At 41.0% G+C, this 24,602-nt stretch overlaps 1 protein-coding gene across 3 annotated transcripts in view; it reads right to left on the reverse strand.

Moving 5' to 3' along the window:
• The window catches only part of MAP3K5 (mitogen-activated protein kinase kinase kinase 5), a 227,742-nt gene that overhangs the window by 20,023 nt on the left and 183,117 nt on the right, over positions 1-24,602 (reverse strand). For all 3 annotated transcript variants that reach the window (XM_081251030.1, XM_081251029.1, XM_081251031.1), the window contains 9 exons: positions 22,514-22,641; positions 21,732-21,868; positions 20,699-20,804; positions 15,296-15,453; positions 12,717-12,894; positions 11,978-11,998; positions 8,856-9,033; positions 8,597-8,765; positions 2,750-2,935 (listed from right to left, as the gene is read on the reverse strand). In XM_081251030.1, the coding sequence (XP_081107156.1) occupies positions 2,750-2,935; positions 8,597-8,765; positions 8,856-9,033; positions 11,978-11,998; positions 12,717-12,894; positions 15,296-15,453; positions 20,699-20,804; positions 21,732-21,868; positions 22,514-22,641 (1,261 nt within the window). The remainder of the gene's footprint in view (positions 1-2,749; positions 2,936-8,596; positions 8,766-8,855; positions 9,034-11,977; positions 11,999-12,716; positions 12,895-15,295; positions 15,454-20,698; positions 20,805-21,731; positions 21,869-22,513; positions 22,642-24,602) is intronic.

Raw genomic sequence — 24,602 nt, forward strand, 5'->3', positions numbered from 1 at the left:
AAACCTTTGTTGTCAGGCTATCTTTTTTTAGTGACTAGTAATATTTCACATATTTAAGTAGACACTGAAGTAGATATATGCATTACTTTTCTTTTTCTTTTTAAAAATTATGGTAAAATACACGTAACATAAAATTTACCATCTTAACCATTGTTAAATGTACAGTTCAGTGGCTTAAGTACATTCACATTGTTGTGCAAGCATCACCACCTTCCATCTCCAGAACTCTTTTCACCTTGCAAAACTGAAACTCTACACCCATTAAACAACAATTTCCCCTTGCCCTCTCCATCCAGCCCCTGACAACCACCATTCCACTTCCTGTCTATGAATCTGACTATTCTAGGTATCTCACATAAGTGAAATCATACAGTATTTTTGTGTCTGGCTTATTTCACTTAGTGTAGTATGTCAGAACTTCCTTCCTTTATAAGGGTGAATAATATTCCATTGTATGTATAAGCCGTGCATGTTACCTTTTAATTTTTATTTATTAAAAAAATATATTTATTTATTTGGCTGCACTGGGATCTTTAGTTGCAACATGTGGGATCTTTAGTTGCGGCATGTAGGTTCTTAGTTGTGGCATGCATGTGGGATCTAGTTCCCTGACCAGGGATCTGACCAGGGATCAAACCCGGGCCCCCTGCATTGAGAGTACGGAGTGTTAACTACTGGACCACCAGGGAAGTCCCCACATTACCTTTTTAAAAATAACTTTTATCATAAGGCTAAGAGAGGCTTATCTAAAATTTGAGTTAACTCCACTAATTTCTGGTTGACATGGGCATCTAAGAAAAGAGGCTATTTTCCCAACAGGGCTCTGACTCGAGATCTAAGAAGAAGCTGGGGAGAAGGGGACCTAGCTGTAATCTCACACCAAAAGCTGGAGCTCCAGTTGCTTATTCCTGCCCTTGGTCCATCTTCATCAAAATCCCCCAGTTTAGACGGCAGTCTGTCTGAGGAATTCCTCAGAGTAGTTGCTCCTAAGGAAGCGAACCATTGCTAGGTTCCCACCTGTTCTAGGAAGTCCTTTCAGACTGAGTTTTGTCCTGGTACTTTCATAAAGGACTTGCCTGTTTATTTGACAAATGCGGGTATAACATTTAGTAACTAAGAATATTTCTCTCAAGGGTCACAAATAGTAAATGGAAGAGGGGTCCTCTATCACCATGACCAGCTTCTCATAGCCCTTCATTAAACAGTATATTATATCCGGCCCATTCTTTGGGTTCATTCCCATCCTGGACAGTGAGTGAGCAAGAACGGGGCGTGTGTGTGTGTGTGTGTGTGTGTGTGAGAGAGAGAGAGAGAGAGAGAGAGAGAGAGAGAAAGAGAGAGAGAGAGACCTGGCCTGTGGCCCAGGATTACAATTTACCCACTCTCAATCTGAATTCTACTCGCCTATTTGCCTTCCAATCTCTAGGCTGGAAGCCAAGTGTGTAGGCAAGTAAAAAGTCACTAAATTATTTCATTTGGTTTGCAGATGGCTGGGGCTCGCTAGCTACAGAGTGAGTGTGCCTTTAGCATTTAATATTAGTGATAGGCTTTGCTCTCATTTTCCATGACCCCAATCGAGTCAGGAGCGTTGCCCTGCCCACAGTACAGCACAAGACTGAGTGGCTACCACAGAGTTCCTGAGAGCACAAGTGGCCACTGAAGGATTACAATTTGGTTTTAAATCAGGGATCATTTGATGCACCAAATGCAATTGTCAAGACATCGCCTATGTAGGAGCAATAAACACATTAGGAGTGAGTCAGTTTGGGGAATTTAAATAAAATTATGCAAAGTGCTTCCCTATTCACATGACAGGCACTGTCAAGAACTCTCTCTCTCTCTCTCTTTTAAATTTTATTTTATTTATTTTTTATACAGCAGGTTCTTATTAGTTATCTGTTTTATACATATTAGTGTATATATGTCAATCCCAATCTCCCAATTCACCCCACCACCATCCCCCCCCCCCCGCCACTTAAGAACTCTCTTATTTCAGTCTCCCACACCTTGTAAGGGCCTTCCGGGAAGGACCTCAGGCTTTTTTTGGTACACAGTTCCACAAATAAGTCTCATTCAAGAATATCGCATATGGTTTGAATCAGGCTTCTGGAAAACTGGCTTCAAGTTTGTGTTGCATAGCAACTCAATATGAGAGAGAGGAATCCTCAGCAATCTCTCACCAGATCCTGTGAATTAATTTTCATCCAGTGATGTCTTGTGCTCTGAAGTATATTGATGGCTAGGAAATAGTGAATATTTATTAAACAAGTATGTTTAAAATGTTCTGCATGGAAACCACAGCAGGGCGGAAAAAAATTACCGATCATTCCTGTCTGTACGGTTACATTTTTCTCAATGACCACTAGATGGCATGTCTCATATAGAATTAGAAAGTGCAGGACTAAAGTGTGCTCTGTTGCTAAAATCATCAAAATAAAAGTGACTGACTACATGATTTCATAAGAACAAAGTGCAGCCATGGGAGATGTTTGTGAGTTTTGTTATTTTCCATGGTGTTCAATTTTATGTGTATCTAATCTGGGGAGATACAAGATTACACACCAAACAACAAATCTGGTGCTTTGAGGCACATGGACAGGCAACCATCTCATACTTATTTATGATCCAAAGAGAACAGAATTGAACAAAATTATTAAAGAAAGAAAAGATAACAACTTATGTTTTTATCCTATTTTTCCGACTAATTTTGGCTGGAGTCTGCGGGAAAACATGGACAAAATATACTTACAGCATCTTGAAAACTGAAGAGCACCACCTGAACTTGACTAATGCCGTGGCTGTCAAAGTCCAGCTCCAGCTTCAGCTTGGACAGGGTGGTGGCTATGATCTTCCGGTCCGTGGACCTCACAAATTCTCCGAGGCTTGCGACGAGGGTTGTGATGTGCTCCCACTTTAGTTTAGGTTCTTCGGCCCCCTGTGAATAATAACCAATAATCTGTCTGTCGATCAGATGTATCTGTGCTGGATGTATCAGCCATGGGTCTGCCATCCCAAAGCCACTGCCAAGAAGAACTGGGCTTAGAAATGCCCCCCTGCTAAGGGGAAAGACCATATTTGAACTATATGGCTCCTTCCCCGGCAAAAAAAGAGAAATAATCAGACTTTGGGAGGAAAGGCACCTGCCCCATACATTGTCTAACAGTCATGTTATAGTCAGATAGACAAAGCTCTGCCCAAACAGGGACAGGCCGGGGCCATAAGATTCCACTCTCATAAATTTTAACTGAGAGCTAAAGAGAGATTCAGCCATAGGATCTCAGGCTCAAAGTCTGCCCAGAGAGATAAGTCATAAAATAGGGGCAATGGGACTTCCCTGGCGGTCCAGTGAGAGATAAGTCATAAAATAGGGGCAATGGGACTTCCCTGGCAGTCCAGTGGTTAGGACTTCGCCTTCCAATGCAGGAGGTGCAGGTTCAATCCCTGGTCGGGGAGCTAAGATCCCACATGCCTCATGGCCAAAAAACCAAAACATAAAATAGAAGCAATATTGTAACAAATTCAATAAAGACTTTAAAAATGGTCCACATCAAAAAAACTTTAAAAAAATATAATAAAATAGGGGCAGGAGTACATCCAGTTATAAGGAAGGAAGGAAGCAGAAACATCTGAGTTGAGAATGATGATCAGTAGGGAGAGAAGTGGACAGAAACAGCAATGGCACACCAAGCGGGCCAGTAGCAACCGAGCCAGAGGAGAGATGTACAGACTCCTGGGACTTGAAGGCCCTTGGAATCACACTCTAGTTTCAGCCTGTGTGAGGCTCAGCTAGGCGCCGTGGTTGGAATTAACCTGAAGAGGCCACTTCCCTCATTGCTACGTGTGTCTGCCTACATGTTCCCAGTCCTTCAACTGCCCTTAAAGCGCGTCAATTCCTTGCAGTCAAAAGGGGCTCGCTTCAGACTCCATCCGGGAAACCTTTCCTTACCCACCGATAAGGCAATTAGTTATAAGAATGGACCAAATGGATGACTTCACATATTAAAAATTAAATACAATATTTAAACAAATTCTCTCCCTCAAGCTGAACTTTTTTTTACTTTGAGCAAGGAACATTACTTCCTTAAAGGAAACATAGTAGGATGTTATTTATCCTCATTAAACCTTAAGAAACAACTGGATTTTTATTATGCTCATTTCTATCTCATATTGCACATTTTGTTATTGCATCTTTAAAGTTAAATTCCTCAGCTGGGCTGTGAAAATTACAATTTCTAGGAGTCTATTAAAATAAAAGAGAAATGTCCCATCAAATTCTTTCTCTCAATATATTTCCATTTGGGAGCTCCCTCTCATGTTTATGTTTTGATGAGAAAAGTTTATATTAAAAAGCTTGAAAACTGTCATTAAGGGAATATTTTAAAATCAGACTGGGAACAATTATAAACTTTGTTTCTTTTCTTACCACAAACTAAATTACAACCAAAGTAAAGATGCATAGGCAATATCACAGTAACATGAAAATATGTTCAAGAAGAAAAATGTGAGTTATTCAGAAATTGGAAGCTTATCTTAGTGAAAAAATCAGTTATGTGTTTGCCAGCAGTTTAAATAGCAATCATTTTTTGGACATTAGCTTTGTTTTCACAACAGAAAAACATGCTCCTTCTGGTCTTTGATGCCACTGCCCTACAAAGGAATGCTGTCTACCTTGGGAAATGTTCTTCTGTCTGGGATATTTCATCACGTACCTAATGGTTATTTCTGTTCTCACTCCTGCCTCCCCGTGTGCACTCATCAACTTGCCTTCATGAACAAGCATCTTAGGTACCGGGTGAGACTGATTCAGTATCAGAAAGTAGCATCTGACAGGGCGCCTTTCCTGAGCACTCAGAGGACCATCACAGATTCTCCTGCAAAGGGGCTCTCTCTTCTTTATCCCTTAAACTTCCTTAAAAATGGTGAGTGGATTTCAGAAGGATGTTACAGATTGAAAGGGCTTTCATGGGCCGCTTTGAGGACCTGACCAACATTTACCTTTTAGTCTTGTTCTAAAGGGTAGGCTTAAATGTAAAGATGTATCTATTAATAGAAATATTTAATACAATGAAAAGACTTATTTCCATCTGGTAGTAGAAGAAAATTAAAGATACTAGATAACTGTTATTAGCCTGCTTGATAATGATAATAATAACAATAATAGTTAACATTTGTAGAATATGTTCTATTATTATTGCAATGATTCATGATCTTAGTTACTCCTTATAGCAACCCTATGAGGTGAACACCATTGTTTCTTCTATTGTATGGATTAGGAAATTCAGCCTCAGAGAGGTTCAATAACTTGCTCAAATCACACAGCCCTTATGTGGTGGAACAAGGCCTCAAAGTCAAGTTGAGGCTGAACCCAAGCTCCTAATCATTACCTTCTGTTGCCCCAATCAGCTGGATAAACCAGCAGTAACCTTGGGGCAGGACCTGCTCTATCACAAGATCACCATGGGATGCCACAGGAAAGGGTTCATAGAGTCCCCAGCAGTACAGTCAGAAGCACCCTGTCTATCCCTTGACGATTCGGATTTACTAAGTGATTCTGACCCCAGAATCACTTCTAGTCCCCATTGGTCACTTCATGTTGGTGCACTGAGGCATGCCCTCTGACAATTGCTTTTAAGTTTTTCTTTCTCCTTTTTTTTTTTTTTGCGGTACGTGGGCCTCTCACTGTTGTGACCTCTCCCGTTGCGGAGCACAGGCTCCGGACGCGCAGGCTCAGCGGCCATGGCTCAGGGCCCTAGCCGCTCCACGGCATGTAGGATCTTCCTGGACCGGGGCATGAACCCGTGTCCCCTGCATCGGCAGGCAGACTCTCAACCACTGCGCCACCAGGGAAGCCCCCTTTTCTCCTTTTATAGAGAACATTCAGGCGTGCTTAAAAAATTAGGGAGTCACAAACACTTGAATAGGATTAATCAACTCCAAATTTAAGAATTTCAGCATGGTCATGGAACCTGCCAGGTTCTTTGCTGAGGGCCGGGACAATGACACTAACCAAGGCAGTCCCTGCCCTGATGGACCTACAGTCCAGCAGGGAGACAAAGAAAACCCCCAAACAAGCAGATACTTTCTGTATTAGAAAAGCACACTCACTGGGGATGATTACGAGATTTAAGCAATCCCTGTGTTCTGTGTTTCTGACCTAAAACAGAAGCCTTCATTCCACAGTGGCTGTTGGTGATTCCCTCCCCCAACCCAATCCCTGTCCCCTCCCCTGGTTTATGTTTCTCCCAGCACTTGTCACCCTCTGGTGTAGCAGTGGGGAGAGCAGTGTGGTACTTGACAGCACAGACCCTGGAGCCAGGCTGCCTGTGTTCAAATCCCGACTCCGTCACTTAGGGCTGCATGGCCTCGGTGAGTTACTCAACACCTCTGTGCCTCTGTGTCCTCATCTGCAAAATGAGGATACTAATAAAACTAGTGCTGTAGGACTACTGTCAAGAGGATTAAGTGAGTAGAGACACAGGAAATACTAAGAACCATATCTGGCCCATAGAAAGTGTTTGCTAGTATTACTATATATCTACCATATAGAGAAACATATATGTAACACACATAGTATATGGCAACATATAACTATATATTTAACTATATTTGTTACTATATATTCAACTACATGTTTACTGTGTTTTTATTGCTTTTCTTCCTCCACTAGAATGTCAGCTTCAATGGGATGCAGATTTTTTTTCTATTTTGCTCACTATAGTGTCCCCAGCACATAGAACAGTGCCTGGCATCTAGTAGATGCTCAATAAGTATTTGTTGAATGAATGACCTCCAATGACTGCCCAGTTGTTCCTTCCATCTAAACTTGATTCCCCTTCTTATCTTACACCATCCGATTCTCAGTCCTTGAATGACCACAGTGAACAGACAGAAAGGAAACAGTGACAGCTAAAGGTTCCACACTGCTTCTGTCTCCTCCACGTCTCCAGGTTCTTGCATGGCATCCTCAGCACTCACTCTACCTCCAACTCAGAGGCCTGGCTGCCCCGCACCCCAGAGCACCTGCTTTCTGGGCCTCAGAATCCCTGCTCACTGGAGGCAGCTTCCCTTAAGGACCCAAGTTAGAGTTTTCCCAGAACCTGGAAATTTCAGTTCTCCCCGTACCCAGAGACCTTGCTGACACACACATGGCCTTTCAGCTCCTCCTATGGGATCTAAAGATGTGAACATTCAGAATTCCTAAGGCGACGGAATCAGCAGAGAAACTTAGTGGGGTTCTCGAAACAAAGACAAGCAGGGGCTATAGAGCAAGAGCTGAGAAAGAGAGAGCCTGGCTCCATTTACATCCCAATAAAAGCTGAGAACAGGTAAACTGCTAGACTGACACTAAAACTTGACCCCATCCCTCCAGCTCCATCCTTTTTTGCAGCTATTTTCCTAGGACAGAAGGGAGGGAAGAAGTTATGTGTCATCCACAGTGATCACAGAGGGACAGGTGGTGGCCACAGGTGCTAAAGCAGGTACACAAGTCCCTGACGCCAACAGAACTGAAAGAGGATGCAAGTGTCATGTCTGGGCCAAGCATGTCTGGGAGGTTTTCACCCACAGGGGGCCTGAGCTTCTGCTCCAGGCACAGGAGGCATCACCTACAGCTTGGAGGTGGGGGAAACCCTATTTCCACTGGGGCAGAGTTCGGAGGGGATTCTTCCTCATTTCTGTAAACAGAATCCCAGGGAATACATTTTCCCAGGTATTATGGATGAAACAGTGCCATTCCCCCCACCCCCCAATTCCCATTTTTAAGCCTTAACCGCCAATGTGACCGTATTTGGAGACAGGGTCTTTAGGAGGTGATTAAGGTTAAGTGAGATCATAAGGGTGAGGCCCAAATCCAATAGGATTAGTGTTCTTATAAGAAGAGGAAGAGACACCAGGGGCACACAGAGAAACGAGGGCAGGTGAGGACACAGCAAGAAAGTGGCCATCGGCAAGCCGAGGAGAGAGGCCTCAGGAGAAACCAAACCTGCCAACACCTTGCTATTAAACTTCCAGTTTCCAGAATCGTGAGAGAGAAATTTCTGTTGTTTAAGCTACTGGGTCTAAGGTATTTTGTTACGGCAACTTAGCAAACAAATACACCAGGGAAAACGAGTTTGACTGACCAGCTTTGTTTTTTCATAGCACGAATGGCCTCCTAGCACGCTAGATAGTTTACTTATTATTGCCCATCACCTTCCATCTAATTGTAGCCCTCCAAGCACAGGGGTCTCTGTTGAATTTGTGATGTTTCCCAAATGCTCAGAGGAGCCAATGGCAGGTACCCTCATGCTAATATCAAAATTAGCAGTTCACATGGCTCAGTGCATGTTTATTGATTGAATGAATAAACAAATGAATGAAGGGTGAAAAGTCTTGTAGGGACCAGCTGGAACTTCATCAACATGAAAATTTTGCTTCTGACTTAAAAATAGCTTATGTTCAAAAACGCAGTTTCTGTGTTAGGGATCTGTCTATCCCTGGTTTGTTTTATCATCAGGAGAGCAGCAGCTTCCTCATGTCTTCACATCACGTGTGACAGTTCCAAGTGGTTACGACACTGTTAAAATAGGGGAAATGAAGTCTCCATGAGGGGTTTTACCTGAGCCAAAGATTCCATTAAGTTTCTCACAACTTTGTCTTGGTCTTCCGTCAGGATCCTGTGAAGCGTGGCCCGTCTCTCACTGTCCTTCCTCAGCATAAAGAATCCGGAATCTTTTTCTTCAGGAGAAGGTGGAGCACTGTGGTCTTCAAAATTTTCGTCAGGGATGCTGTAATAATTCAGACAACACAAGTCACAATTTTCTTCACAAAATGACACACAACATACTTCTCTCACCCAAAACAAGCCAGGTCTTTACCCCAGAAAGAGCGTCCGTACTCCTTTGGCATCTTTTTCTCCGCAGGACTTGGCTCTTGTTTTGAAAGAGAAGGGATCCACCTTTAACTCCATGTCTGGAGAAACTGAGCCGTACTCACTGCTACTGCTCGTGTCCTCCACCAGGACAGGCACTGGCAGGGAGATGCTCCTAAGATACTCTGCGTGTCACGAGAGGGGAAAGGAGACGATTAATGCGTCTAAAAACGTGCACACACAGACACACCTATTGAAAGACAGCAAGATTATTTGTCAAGTGTCTCGTTTCAGTGAGTAGCAAAATTATGCTTCGAAAGAGGCTGGTCGTGGGACCACGGTGCCTCCCAATGCTCAGTGTAACCCATGCAGGGGGTCGGTGAGGAAAGGGCCTCCTGGGCTCTGAAAGGAGTATCTCAGGGGTGTGAAACTGGAGGAAGCACCAGGCCCAACAGTTCTGGGTTCTGAGCCCTTCGTTTTTATTGTCCTCCTATTTGGAAGGTCATTTATGAGTCTTAGTTTTCATATCTATAAAATAAAGGACCAGATTCATAATTTGTAAACTGCGTGCCTCAGAAGTTTAAGGTTCACCTATTTCTTGGGGCTGCCTTGGATGGGGTGAGTAGGATTCTGTGATTCTAGAACACAGGTTCCAACCCTGTTTTCCCTGAAACAGATATGTTCTTTCAGTCATATATCAGGGCTCTGCTTAAGGATTCATATTAAAAAAAAGGTTCTTTACTAAACACAGATTTTGGAAACTAATGGACTAGATGATCTCTTAGGTCTTTCCCAGTTCTCAGACATTATGATTCCTATAACAAATGTAAGCTTTTATTTTATTTTGATGGAGACTGAACTGGCACAATAGGAGGTACCTACGTTTCATCAAATACTGGTTTTAAAATAAGTAATTTTTGCCAGAAACATCTTTATCAAGCAAATCAATGTCTCAGGCCAAGAGGGCAGAACAGAAACGGATGGGTCACTGGGAGATAAAAAAACATCCGGAGAATTCAGGAGGCCTGGAAGAAGCTCTGAGAGAGGAGGAACAGGAGGGTATTTAGGAAAAGGAGAGGGGAGGGCTTCCCTGGTGGTGCAGAGGTTGACAGTCTGCCTGCCGATGCAGGGGACGTGGGTTTGTGCCCTGGTCCGGGAGGATCCCACATGCCGCGGAGCGGCTGGGCCCGTGAGCCATGGCCGCTGGGCCTGCGCGTCCGGAGCCTGTGCTCCGCAACGGGAGAGGCCACAACAGTGAGAGGCTCGCGTACCGCAAAAAAAAAAAAAAAAGGAGAGGGGACTTTTGGACTGTGGTCTACAATTCTAAACGAGCCACTGGGGCATGGGCAGGCCAGAGCAAGAGGGACCAGCAATAATAGTCATAATAACCACCTTACGGCAGTTGCTAAGCATCCCACACGTGTAATCGTATTTAATAATTACAAAGACCCATGGGCAGGTTGTCTAATTGAATCCACTGGACAGATGAGGTGACTAAGGGTAAGTCATTTCCAAGGTCACCCAGTTAATGCGTGAACCCAGCTCTGACCCCAAAGCCCATCCTCTTAATTCTGACTCTATAAAACCTTAAGATTCTAAAATATCTTTTTTTTTTTTTTGGCCATGCAGCACGTGGGATCTTAGTTCCCCAATCAGGGATCGAACCCGTGCCCCGTGCAGTGGAAGCACAGAGTCTTAACCACTGGACTGCTAGGAAGTCCCTTAAGATTCTAAAATATCTTAAGTTAGACTCTAAAGCCAGAGCAGAGTCCCAAATGCTCCTGAGTCATCCTGAGTGCAGAGGGGGGAGGGCATGTGGGAAAGGTGACCCAGAGTTGAGCAGGTGGACACCTTCCATCTCATGCTTGTTCTAAGGCACATGCTCACCGAGAGGGCTTGTGGGCAAAACTATCAGCTTAAATTCTCTCTCTCTAGCTCTCTCTTGCCAAGTGTGTATAGTTGAGTTCACATAATTTAAATATGTGCGTGATGAGAATGTTTCCTAAAACAAAAACCGACCCATATGGAAGGGATAAAGCTATCATGCATTGAGCTTCTGGGCATGGCTCCAGCCTCTTTTGGTATATAGTTTTTATTTTGTTCTCAGAACTAAATCTGTCAAGTAGGTACTGTTCTCAACAGAATACCTGATGAAACAAGTAAATTGCTGCATGTCACATATTTAGAAAGTGGCTCAGTTGGGATCAGAACCAACTTCCAACTAAGTCCAAAGTGAATCAACTTCTGCTTAAGTCCAAAGTCAGTGCCCATTTTATGACACCAAAAACAGGCTGGTCGGGAGGCTGTGGAGCACCCCGGGTCCACCTTGTGAGACGCAGTGACTGCCTTCCGGCGTCTAGGCTGCTTGTGGAGAAAGGAGGAAAGGGAGGGCGTTCTCTTCACAGAGTTCTCCTTGACTCTCAGAATTCAAGGAGGAATCTGGAAAGGCTGTGGCCAAGAAACCCCAATTACTGGGCCTCTTCTCTGGGCCGAGGCACCTTAAGGAACCTTAAGGAACCTGCAAAAGCCTGCCCCTGGCCTGTGGAAGAATGCACACGACACTCACAGTGAACAATTAAGCCCCCTGCCTACGTGATCAACAGCTCATCCAACTTAGGAAGAGCCAAAGCCATGGTCAGTTCTTTCCTGTTCCTTGAAATGCATTAGTTGATCTTCCTAGAGCAAATTTACCTTCCTAGTTATGATCTGCAAAGGCCAATATTAAAAATCACAACTTGTCCTGACCAACTAAATCCAGAGAGAATATAGGACGCCAAAGGCGATGGAGGAAGGTGTCTGGCATTGAAATTTTCCCCAAGAAATCCATTAGGTGGTCAACTGCCTCCTCAATAAGAAAGCATGGACTCCTCTCAAATTGAAGATTTCAAAAACAGAGTCCCCGTCTTCCATTTAGGGAGGAACAATGGAAGCCTCTCTCATGCAGGAGGAAGGCGAGGGGTTTTCTGAAGGAAGGAACCCAGCCAGGCTTGCAGCCACACATCCTTAGTACCCAGAGGAGCCCCTCCATGTAAGCAAGAAGCAGAGGATGAGGCTCTCTGACAGGCAGTCTAGAGCTTAACTATGATGCACCAAGCTTCGGCTCAATGGACAATACAAAAATAAACTCACCATTCGATCCAGCTGAAAGAGCTGTGGAAAGAAAAGCAAACACAGCAACATAAGCAGGCGTTGGGTTTGTTGTTAAACTAAGAAATCAACAAAAGATGAAGTGAATGCTTGAAATGGGATTGATGTCCTTTCCAAACATTCAGTCTGCCCATGACATCCCACATAGTCCCCAAAAATGCTAACAACAAACGAATCATTTGCATTTTTTTCTTTTCTGAAATGAGTTATGGAAATTATTGCAAAAAGACAATTTATATTTTTACACTGCTATTTTATTTATAACTGGCAATCTTCTCCTTTTTTCTTTTTTGAGGGGGGTTTAGTTATTCAGAAAGATAGTCTCCTCTAAGAGGCAATGAGTATTTTCTACTACCTAAAATTAAAAGAACATATTATCTAGATGGCTTAGAAGTTTAACAGCTCTGTAATAGCCCTATAGCCCATCTGTGGCGATTTGGAGTTTCAGCTTGAAGAGGCTACATTTCACCCCTTTAACTTTGATCTTTGTATCACCAATGCTAGTATACAGATGCTTATATTCTAGTTCCCTACTAACCATGTGATGGAAGATTATTATGGGTGAGGTCCTAGCATTTGTGAAACTGATGGTATCACTGCTTCCTGAGCAGTTTTCAGTGATGTCTTTAAGCAAATTAGCTTACTTCTGGAAAAATCTTCCTCCTTAAAAGTTTAGGATTTAGTGACTCTGACCTATACCCCCTTCAAGGCAACGACATACCTGAAAGCTTAGGTTGTGTCTTTTTCTTTTTGCTTGAAACTGTTAAGAACTCATCCATAAGCAAGTCGTTAGCACAGACTCTCTTGTCAGCGTCTGGTTCAAAACATTTCAATATGAACGCTTTGGCCTCTGCCGACATGGACTCTGGGATCTCCGGGTGGACTTTAAACATTCCCACCTAAGACACAGCACAACGTGACTTCTGAGTGACCATCTTATCCCATGGGCTCTGGGTCCCATAACCTGGTCACCTAATGCAACAAGCTCCTTTATCATATACTACAACTTCATGGCTTTTCTCAAAGTGAGACAGGACGTGTTTTCTGTAGGTTATGGAAAGTTTCCAGAGCACATCTGTACGTTTATCAGTGACACAGGCATAGTAATTAGCTTAAGAGAGTAGACTGCAGCACTGTGAAATAATAATTCAGTCCTCAAAGCTTTGTGCTTGGCTTTTCCATTCATGAATTCACCGAACACTCCCAGCAGCCCAGTGGATTAAATATTATCCCTGTTACAGCAATGAGAAAAATGAGGCTCACGGGTGTGAGGTTATATGCTTATGGAAAGGCACATCTGGTAGCTGAAACTTCATTTGTTTGGCTTAAAGCATATGTTGTTTCTCCTGTGCCATGGTTTGTGAAAGTTTTCCCTGTCTCAAATTGCCTACATTAAAAGAGATATTTAAAAAGACTTAAAATGGGGACTTCCCTGGTGGCACAGTGGTTAAAAATCCACCTGCCAATGCAGGCGACACAGGTTCGAGCCCTGGTCCAGGGAGATCCCACATGCCGCGGAGCAACTAAGCCCATGTGCCACAACTACTGAGCCTGCGCTCTAGAACCCGTGAGCCACAACTACCTAGCCCGCATACCACAACTACTGAAGTCCGCTGGCTAGAGCCCATGCATGCTCTGCAACAAGAGAAGCCACCACAATAAGCCCGCGCACCGCAACGAAGAGTAGCCCCCACTCTCCGTAACTAGAGAAAGCCCGCGCAGCAATGAAGACACAATGCAACCAAAAATAAAGAAATAAAATAAATAGATAAAAATACTTAAAATTACACAGTTTTCCTATAACAATGAGAACTTTCTTCTCATTGACGTCATTCTAATTTTTTTTCAGTAATGTTTTCATGTATTTAGTACAGAGAAAACTTCCTAAGGAAGTTTTGCTATAAATAGCTTATATGAATTTATTATTATATAGATAATAAGATATAATTATCTGTAATAATTATAAAGCCTTTACTGTGTGTCAGCCACTGTCCTAAGTGCTTTGCACATATTGTCTTATCCACTCCTCAAAACCCTTTTATTAGATAGGTACTATTTTTATACCCATTTTATAGATGAGGAAACTGAGATACAAGAAGGTTAAGTAATTTACCTAAAGTCATCAAATAGTTTGACTGTGTCAGAGCCTGGATTCAAACATTGCAAATCTGTGCCAGAGTACGCTATCTCATCTAAAGCATGTTGTATAATAACCCCGGCACCGTGTGGGTAACAGAGGAGCATTTCAGAGTGAAGTCCTAGAGACTGGTGAAAACTTGAAAGACTGGCCAAGAAGAGAAAGACATCCATTCAGGTCCAGAAAGGCAGCTCCCGGAGCAGCTCTCATTGTTCTTTCAGGTTTGGTTACACTACTATTTCTGTATCAGCAGTAGCCTATCATATTGTCTCTTAAAGTAAACCAAGCTTTGTACAAACACAGAAGGTATGTAATACGTGGTCCCTCATAAGAGGCTATTCACAAATGGAGTTAGTACTAGAAACACAATCAGTGGCAGGGAAAGGAATAACAAATTATGATCAAAAGTCCGATGCCTTAGAGAATAGCAGACATGTGAGCTTTACTTCTTGGGAAACAGGTGTTCAGCTTAATGTTCCTCTGGCTTGGTGGGGTGGCAGGTGAGGACTACAGGGATTCATGAGCAGGTCATTGTTTGCCCAGGCCCCGGATGGTGAAGCTGTGGCCCCTGGGCTCTCTCAGGCCTATTTGCATATCATGTGCTCCCTGTTTTGAGAGATGGAGCTGCTTCCTTCCCCCCCCCAAAAACAGTTACTAATGGGCAAATTAAAAGGCTAGAAGAGTAGATAGATGAGAATAAGTTTAATGTACTTAAAATAGCAACTATGCCCTTTTATCTAAGGAGCCTTCAAACTATTATGATAGAGGAGTAAAGGAAAATATGTCTTTAATACCTAAATGGATAAAACATGTTTTTATATCTCCCTCAGTGGAAGATTTTTCAGACTGTGTTTCCCAAAGAGCTTGAATCATCTTCTGTGGAGTGATGTGTTATTTATACTGCATTGTGAAAGGGCAGTCACAGGAAGTTACGCTGAATCTCACTTTATAGTTGGGAAAACTAATATGGAGAGAGATGCTCCATGTGAGGCAGAGGTGTTGACCAGGGGGAGTGAATCTTGAACTTTATATCTTAGATTGTGCTTACTTAGGCTCCTTTCATTTTACCTTAAAAAATATGACATACACACATGGAACATCCAGAAGCTATGAAGAGCTTTAACCACTGGTTTTTAAGACATTTAAGACATATGAAATGTGACCTTGAACATAGCTGCTTGTGGTTCCCCCAGTTCGTAAAAGGGTGGTTTTCCAGTGGCCATTTCAATGATTGTGCAGCCCAAAGACCAAATGTCTGCTGCTTTCCCGTAGCCTCTTGGTCCTTTATCTATTATTTCTGGTGCCATATACTGAAGGGTACCTGCACATAATTCAAACACAGTTACACTTTAAAAAGAGAAAACAGATGAACACCTAATGACAGTTTCAATTTCTTTATATAAATAAGGTAACTTTAAAAGCATGATTCGGAAAAAAAAAAAAAGCATGATTCGGGTCTTAATAGCACATCTTCTTTGAATTCCAGTTTTTTCTGCTGTTAATAAAAGGGGAAATAGCAGTTTTCATAATGGATTTCATTGGTGACATAAAAATAGCATACTAATATTATCTGTTTACGAATAGATACTTTCTCCTTTCCTAGATAGTTGATTATAACTGAGGCATCATTTCATTGGGAACTCTTAGAAACTTCTAACAATCATTTGAGAATAACAGAAAATATATCAACACACATTTTTCTTCAATCAGTTTTACAAATACATGAAGACTCCCTTTATGTATACTTCTAATCTTTTCCAGGAAAAATTTAGGTCATTCATCCATTTCCTTAGTCTGTTATTTCTCAATTCCTGATTGAATGCTCAGTTCTTCTGTTTTCATTCTCATTTCTTAATCATGAAAGCATGAAGATTCTGAAAGTCACTGTTAAAAATAATGTAAATAGGGGCTTCCCTGCTGGTGCAGTGGTTGAGAATCTGCCTGCTAATGCAGGGGACACGGGTTCGAGCCCTGGTCTGGGAGGATCCCACATGCCGTGGAGCAACTAGGCCTGTGAGCCACAACTACTGAGCCTGCGCGTCTGGAGCCTGTGCTCCTCAACAAGAGAGGCCACAATAGTGAGAGGCCCGTGCACCACGATGAAGAGTGGCCCCCGCTTGCCACGGCTAGAGAAAGCCCTCGCACAGAAACGAAGACCCAACACAGCCAAAATAAATAAATAAATAAACTCCTACCCCCAATATCCTCTAAAAAAAAATAATAATAATGTAAATAATTTTGGGTGTACGTTATTCTGTAAATCTAACATACGTGGCTTCTGCTGTGAGCCTGTGGTCCATGGATAACAGATTTAATGGGTCAAAGACAGGTCATGAGCCATCAGTATAGACAAATCACCAGAGTTTAGAAGAACAGAAAGAAAAGGAGAGGAGATTTAAAAGGCTTCATGGAATCAGAGAGTCGAAGAGTGTGGTATGACGCAAAGAGCATTAAGTGGGGACCAAGAACTCCGGTTCTAGTTCTGGCTTCATATATCCCAAGTGGACACTCAATTGCAATTGTCTCATTGGCTCAAACTAGAGGCTAAATTTATACATCTAACCTGCAGTGATTTCTCAAAGTCCAGCAATGAGTCAGGAGTGTGAACAGGAACAGATAATTGCATATCCCTCGCTTCTGATATACTCACACAAATGATATAATCACACAAATGATATAACCCATCCAAGATGCCATAATGAATTATTTCAAGTTCTGAGGCATTTGCCAAAAGAGCCACTTCAGTATTTTCTGATTCATAACCAAAGTGACAGACATTTTGATAAATACAGGCAACACCTTTTATGAATGATCCATGCCTGATTTATAGGTGAAAACTGCTACACAAATTTCCTCTAAACAGTTCCTATAAAATCCACTATCAAAGGCTAGAAACTGGCTGCGTTTATAAACATAAGGAGAAGTATATTATTTTTGTCACATATTGCCATTTTGCCAGGTTTATCTTCCAGACCTCATCATTACATGAGAGTAGCTCATGTTCACAGTCATATACGACTCCACACGTCTGCTCTCAGCTTAAATCAGTAACATTGCTGGAGGAAAGCATTTCTCCTGGTGAAGGAGAAGGTAACCACGCTCCTCAAATCACTACCCTTAGTAGAAAACTGTTATGATCTCTCTTCATTGATAGCTTCCCCCAAAGTGATCATTTTTTACAATGTAAATAAAATCAACTGATTGTTTAGAAAATATGTGTTGAAGTCTACCACTCTTTTTTTATCTCTGGATCTAAAACAGACTTAATGAAAGAATTTAAGCTGTACTAATATCTCAGTAGGAATTACAATTGACCAAAACTATAGTGAATTTAAAAAATTGGACAATTCAAGTAATATCTTAACAATGAATTATGCAATGTTTTTATTCATCAGATAATATTTCAAAGAGCAATATCTGCCAATTGTGTTTAATTATCCCCCATCGAGCAAGTGCCAAAAAAAGCAGGCTTAGTCATGTGTTCCTATCTGCTCTCCTTACTCCATAAGCACATGACACAATATTTTATATAAAGAGATTTATAGAGTTGGATAATGAAGATCAAGCCAATCTGAACATTAGCCCAAGGAAAACAAGTGAGAGTATTAACTCTAAAACCCATAGCTCATATATCTTCATTAAAATAAAAAATTACTTTAAAATAATCTGTTTTAGAATTTCTTTGCCACTGCAACCACCCAGGGAGCCACTACAAGTTAGTGGTTAAAAGCTTAAACTTTGATGTCACACTACATCCACTCATTCATTTAGCAGATCTATACTGAGGGTCTACTATACTGAGGCCAGGCACTTAGAATATAGCAGTGGCTGAAACAGGCAAAAATCCCTGGGCTTGTACAGCTTACATTTTTGCAGTGGGAGACAGACAATAAACTAGAGTACAATAAATAAATAAATAATATAAATGTTAGTAAGTGATGTGTTAAGATAAAAAAGCAGGGGTTCAGGATCAGAAGTGCCCAGGGAAGGGCTGCCATGTAAACAGGGCAATCACAGGCCTCACTGAGATGACATCTGAGTTAAGGCTTGAAGGAGGTGAGGGACTTAGCCAGGGAGAGAGTTGGGAGAAGAGTGTTATAGAAGGAAAAGCATGTGCAAAGGCCCTGCAGCAGGACCCCACCTGGTGTAATGAAGGAAGTGCAGGAAGGCCTGTGCAAGGTGGGAAGGGTAGGAAGTGGGTCTAAAAGGTAATAGACTCCGAGTAGGTCTGAGCCTTGTCCATCATTGTAAGGACTTTGGTGTCTATTTACTCAAAAAATAGAAAGCCATTGAGGTCTTTGAGTGATAGGGCTTGATTTATATTTTTACCGGATTGCTGTGACTGTGGTGTTGAGGGAAGACAGTAGGGGCAAGAGTGGAAGCAGGGAGAACAGGCTATTGAGGTCATGCAGGTGAGGTGGGAGCTGTGGAAGGAGGGAGGAACTGGTCCAAATTTGGACACATTTTGAAGGCAGAGCCAATAGGTTTCCTTGGTGGATTGAGTTGAAGCGTGAGAAAAGAGAGGCGCCACGGATAACTCTAAGTTTGGAGTGGCCAATCGAGACAGAGAAGAGGGTGGGTAGAACAGGTTTCGGGAGAAGCTAATTCATTCCATTTGGCATGTTAAGTCTAGTTGAACTGCAGCTCTTTTTCTTACTAGATTTGTGACCTCAGGCAAGTTATTTAACCTCTTTGAACCTTAATTTTCTCACCATAGACTGGGAAAATGATACCTAAGGATTAGGGTTGATATATGAATTTCAATGAAATAACATATAATGCACTTAACGGGGATTCAGTAAGCGCTCCATAGGGAGTAGTTGCTGCTGCCTTCCCTTTCACCAAATCACTAAGAAGTCACACAGGTCACTGTCTTTCAACTCAATTCATCAGAGGTTGCCTATACCTGTGCCTTGGCCAGCGCTGAGTTAGTGCTGTGAGGCCTGCACACCCCAGGCCCTCGTGATCAGCGCTGGAGACAGACCCATGCATATGTGTCACACACATCACATCATAAGAGGTCAGTGCAAGAAGTCCAAGCAGAGGGGTCCTGGAGGACTGCTTTACTACAACTTCTCTGGTGATTAAAAAAAAATGTTTTAAAGATAAGCAGCAGATAGTAAATTAACACCTTGCCCAAATCAAGAGTCTGAAAGTAAGGATTTTCTTTGCAGAAATTACTGAGTCTTGGCAGCATCTAAAGTGACTCTTGCCAAATGGAGGGAGTATGAGGAAAAGAAATGTAAATATATTTAAAGTTGCTAGAAGGATGAAAGTTATTTTGTTCAAAAAAATACATTCTAAATGTGTTTAATTCTGTGCCCTGAAATACCCACTGCCGTGAGAGTAGGAATGGGGTCAGAGAATTTGCTGATTGAATGTTCTGAGGAGAAACCTTATAGACTTTCTCTCTCTCTTCCTTTCCCCTTTCCAGGCTTCCAGAACAGATTCTTCAGCAAGGTGGAGAGAAAGATGGACTGGGCAAGAAGATCAAAGCAAAGAACAAGGGGTGGATTACAAATCTGAGTTCTATCGTTTACAAACACTTGTGACTTCCGGGTACGAAGTCCCTTCTCTCTCTCAATTTCCTCATCTGCAAAATGGAGGCCATGCCACCTCCTCACAGAATTCAGAAAGGGGGACATCTGGCCATTTTGCTTTATATTAGACCAAAGATAATTCATTATCTTTTTTTTTTTTTTTTGGCAGCACCATGCCACTTGCAGGGTCTTAGTTCCCCAACCAGGGATTGAACCCAGGGCCAAAGCAGTGGAAGCACTGAGTCCTAACCACTGACCGCCAGGGAATTCCCAATAACAAGAACTTAACATTTCACGAGAATCAGCAGAATAATGGAGTGGTAAAAACTTGGAGTGGAGAGCAGGGTTGGAGTTCCAGATGTCCTCCCCATAACTGTTGGGCAGTCAATCTCTCTGAGCCTCTGTTTCCTCTTGGCTACTGTCACCTGTTTGGAAATCACTTTGTCTCCACCCTCCCAGGATTTTGCTCCAGCGGCAGCTCAGTAGCTGCATTGCCTAATTTCTCGGGAAAGCTTTCTCCTCACCCGGCTTCTGAGTTAGTGAGTCACTTCCTTCTTCTGAATTAAAATCTTAGTTATTTATGTGCTGTGTAGGGGAACAGACCACAGGGAGTAAACAGATTAGGAAAGAGGGAACTCATAGTCCAAATGGGAAATGATTAAAGTATAAGTAAGAATCACTGAGAGGCTGGGCTAAAGAAACGTTAAAGAAAGGAATCTTATCAGGATTATAGTGGTTGTAGACCAACCAGGAGAGAAGTAATGACATGAAAAGAAAAACAAATAACAAATTGAGAGTTAAAAAAAAAATCTTCAGCGGCATTAAGCAGGAGACTGAGCGAGTCATATAAATACGAGGTAAAAAATGGGCCAGATCAAATTCTCTATAACATTTCTCAGGGCATCAAAAGATATCAGCATGAATGTTGGTGAGAACACAGACTAAATTTCTCTCTCACATTATGCTCAAATGCAGCAATTATTTCTTTAATTACATAAGGTCTCTATCATCATTGCAAAAACATACCAGTAAAAGTTTCAGTACATGGATTTATGCCAGCAAGCCTCTTTGATGTCCCGAAATCAGAGATCTTGAGAACACCACTATAGGTATTAATCAACACATTGTCACCCTAGAGAAGAGAGAATTTTAATGAAAAATGTTCTTTCTTCCAATATTGTTTGTTGTTGGCTTGAAAGTCTAGTAAGTAAAGGTGTCCTTACAGCAAAAAGGACACTGATTCTATACTCTTCCTTAATAGTTAATCTCAGTAGTGAATTCTTGACACCACTTTTGTTTACATATTATCAGTTCACAATCTGCTACTCAGGTCACAAGGTCAAACGAGGTTTACAGATAGTAGGGGTTATTTGTGTGTGATATGGGTATGATAAGTTAACTTACAATATTTATAACTTCTCAATCACTTTCCTTTCTTTTCTATGTTGTTTTACTTCTTTTCCTGGAATATTTAGGGGTAGCACAAATAAATGGGTATTTGGGTTGGTTTTAGGGTAGTAATATTAACTTACTTTCAATAGTCCAGACTTAGTCATAAATTTACTAGTTCTGAATTTTCCCTTTTTAAGGAGAATTTCATAAATTATCTAATTTTAGTTCAACACATGAGTATATGATACTTGTGAGAAGTGGGGATTTTATTTTTTCCTTCTAACTATTCATCCATTAATTGAACAAATATTTACTGAGTAGTAAGGATACAAAGATTAACCAGCCTGTAAGCCTCTCGGGAGCAAGGACCATATCCTGTTTAACTTTGTTCTGCTGAGCCACCAGTCCCACAGGGCACCTGAAACAGGGCCAGGCATATAGTGGAAACTGAATCTTTTTTGGTTGCACATGGTTAAGGGGTTTATTCCTTGAGTAGAAGAGATAAGACATGAATATCAATAACTGACTCAGGGCAGAGTGATATATTTCTGCTGTTTCTAGGATTTATTTATCATTCCAAATTAGTACCCATAAGACAATATGACTTTTGCAAATAAAACAATTACCCATCAGGGAACTTACGAGAATGAATCCTAGTTCATCCTACCTTTATATCCCGGTGAACTATCTGATTGTCATGGAGATATTTTAATCCTTCCAGTATTTGCTTGGTATAAAAGCCAATTGTTTGCTCGTTATCTTTCAGTGGGCCCCATTTGGAACGAAGGAGAGCAGAAAGACTTCCTGTAAGTAGGGAGAAACAGTGGATAAAATCTTATCCAAATGAATTCTTTAAAGCACGTTAATAATGTAACGTGAATTTAAGCTAACATTTATCGGTTATTAACAGTGGCCCAGGTACTGTACTAGATACAGTACTTGGGCTCAAATATAAATAGGAAAGTGTCCCTGCTCTGAAGATGGTCATTATCAAATACAGTCAAAGACCACTCAGTTTGCTAACCTTAATCCAAGTCACGATGATTGATACAAAAACAGTTCTGATACTTATTTATTGTCCCCTAATAAACTGTAAGGTAATGTCATATGTCAAATTTTTCTGTACATTTAGACAAATTAAGACCTGTAAACTAGTAAATCCCATTCAATTTTACTCCTCTTCAAGGCCCTAGAAACATATATTTCTTTTAAAGTAAGTTGTTTTCTGAGGTTTTCCTATACTTTATTTTTATTGAGATATAGTTGATGTACCATATTATATAAGTTTCAGGTGTACAACATAGTGATTCATAATTTTTAAAGGTTATATTCCATTTATAGTTATTATAAAATATTGGCTATAATCCCTGTGTTATACAATATATCCTTGTACCTTATTTATACATAGTAGAAACTTACACTTTTTAAGGAAAGAAAACCATCTCTTACCCCCTGGGACCTGCTCCATGAAGATTTTAATGAAACCATTCTCACTGAAAGAGCCCAGATACTGAACAATATTTTTGTGCTTCAGATGCTTATGCAGTGCTATTTCTTCATGAAGGGGCTGGGAGTATCTGAAAGACATGCAAATGCCAGAGAGCTAATTATGTAGACAGACTTTTGTGTAAAAATTTAAGCAATACAAATGGAAAATTCCCATAAATGAAATCAAATATGACCATCTAAGGCCTTTATTTCTCATCACATAAATTCTGTGAAGTTGGAGCCCTGGTAGAGTCTAAGGGGAAATGTGTCAGGTACTGTTCTAGGTCTTCTGTATATATTAACTCATTTCTCACAACAAGCCCATGAGAAGGTACTGCTAAGATGCCCACGTTACAGATAAGGAAATTGATTCACAGAGAGGATAACTAACCTGCCCAAGATCTCAAAGCTAGTAAGTGAAAGAGCTAAGATTTGAACCCAGAAAAACTGAAATCATCCACACAGCTCACTGTCCACATTAACATGACCTTCTATTCCATTGGCTTCATAAGTTTATTGTTCCAGGAGATTCTTGCTCAGGAAGATAAAAATTGCAAATAATATTAATATTCATTCCAGAACTTACTGAAAGGCCCAGCAACTCTTCAGTAGAAAACATAAAACCATTATATGCCAAGCCTCCTTGATTCTATTCTATCCAATTCTATTCTATCATAATTTTTTTACCCAATCCTAACCGAGCCTCCATACTGAAAGACCAGTTTTAGACCAGACCTCAAAATCATGTACTTGGTATATACTGCTTTACCAAATTATAAGATGAAAGTGTTTTGTATTCCTGGAACAGACAGAACATTTTTTTTTTTTTAATTTTTGTTGGAGTATAGTTGCCTTACAATATTGTGTTAGTGTCTACCATACAGCAAAGTGAATCAGCTATACATATACATATATCCCCTCTTTTTTGTATTTCCCTCCCATTTAGGTCACCACAGAGCACTGAGTAGAGTTCCCTGTGCTATACAGTAGGTTCTCACTTGTTACCTATTTTATATATAATATCAATAGTGTATATATGTCAATCCCAATCTCCCAATTCATCCCCCCCTTCCCCTTTGGTACCCATAGATTTTTTTTTGCATTTTATTTATTTTTTATACAGCAAGTTCTTATTAGTTATCTATTTTATACATATTAGTGTATACATGTCAATCCCAATCTCCCAACTCATCCCACCCCCTTCCCCCCACCCTCCACTTTCCCCCCTTGGTGTCCATATGTTTGTTCTCTACATCTGTGTCTCTATTTCTGCTTTGTAAATAAGATCATCATACAGAGTGAAGTCAGAAAGAGAAAAACAAATATCATATATTAACGCATATATGTGGAATCAGAAGAACACTTTTGATGATTATCTGAAGTACTATGAAGTTTGTAGGCTCTTAACAATCCTGAATATTAATATACCATCATATATTATATTAATATAATTATTGTATAACTAACTGTGGTAGGATGTCAGCAACGATAAACATAAACAGAGGCTCAAAGCTATTCCCTAATTTTTTTCTGTCGTACAATGGAGGCTACAGGTATGAAAGGCATTAACCACTAAAACATAAAATACAAGCACGCTGCCTCATAATTTGCTTCAGTTCTACATGTAAGAAATGCTCAGATCTTATAATGGCAAATCCATATAAGGAGAATGGATTTTTTTGAATGCCAGTAAGAAATACTAGAATCAGTTAGTATTGAATAATATATTAGTAGGTTACAAAAACCCAAATTCATTTAATTAATTAATTTTAAAATATATTTTTAAACTTTATTTATTTACTTATTTATTTATTGGCCATGCTGCCAAGCTTGTGGGATCTTAGTTCTCTGACCAGGGATTGAACCCAGGCTCTGGCAGTGAAAGCACTGAGTCCTAACCACTGGACCGCCAGGGAATTCCTGCAAATTCATTTAATTTAAACAAACTTTTATATTCTGTGAAATATTACTCAGAAAGCTGCCAACAACAACAAAAAATTGACTTGTATATTAGATCTTTTACTAATTTTAGTTTTCTTTAGAATTGCTC

The sequence above is a fragment of the Mesoplodon bidens genome, assembly GCF_964165515.1.
Source record: "Mesoplodon bidens genome assembly, chromosome: 12".
Taxonomy (NCBI): domain Eukaryota; kingdom Metazoa; phylum Chordata; class Mammalia; order Artiodactyla; family Ziphiidae; genus Mesoplodon; species Mesoplodon bidens.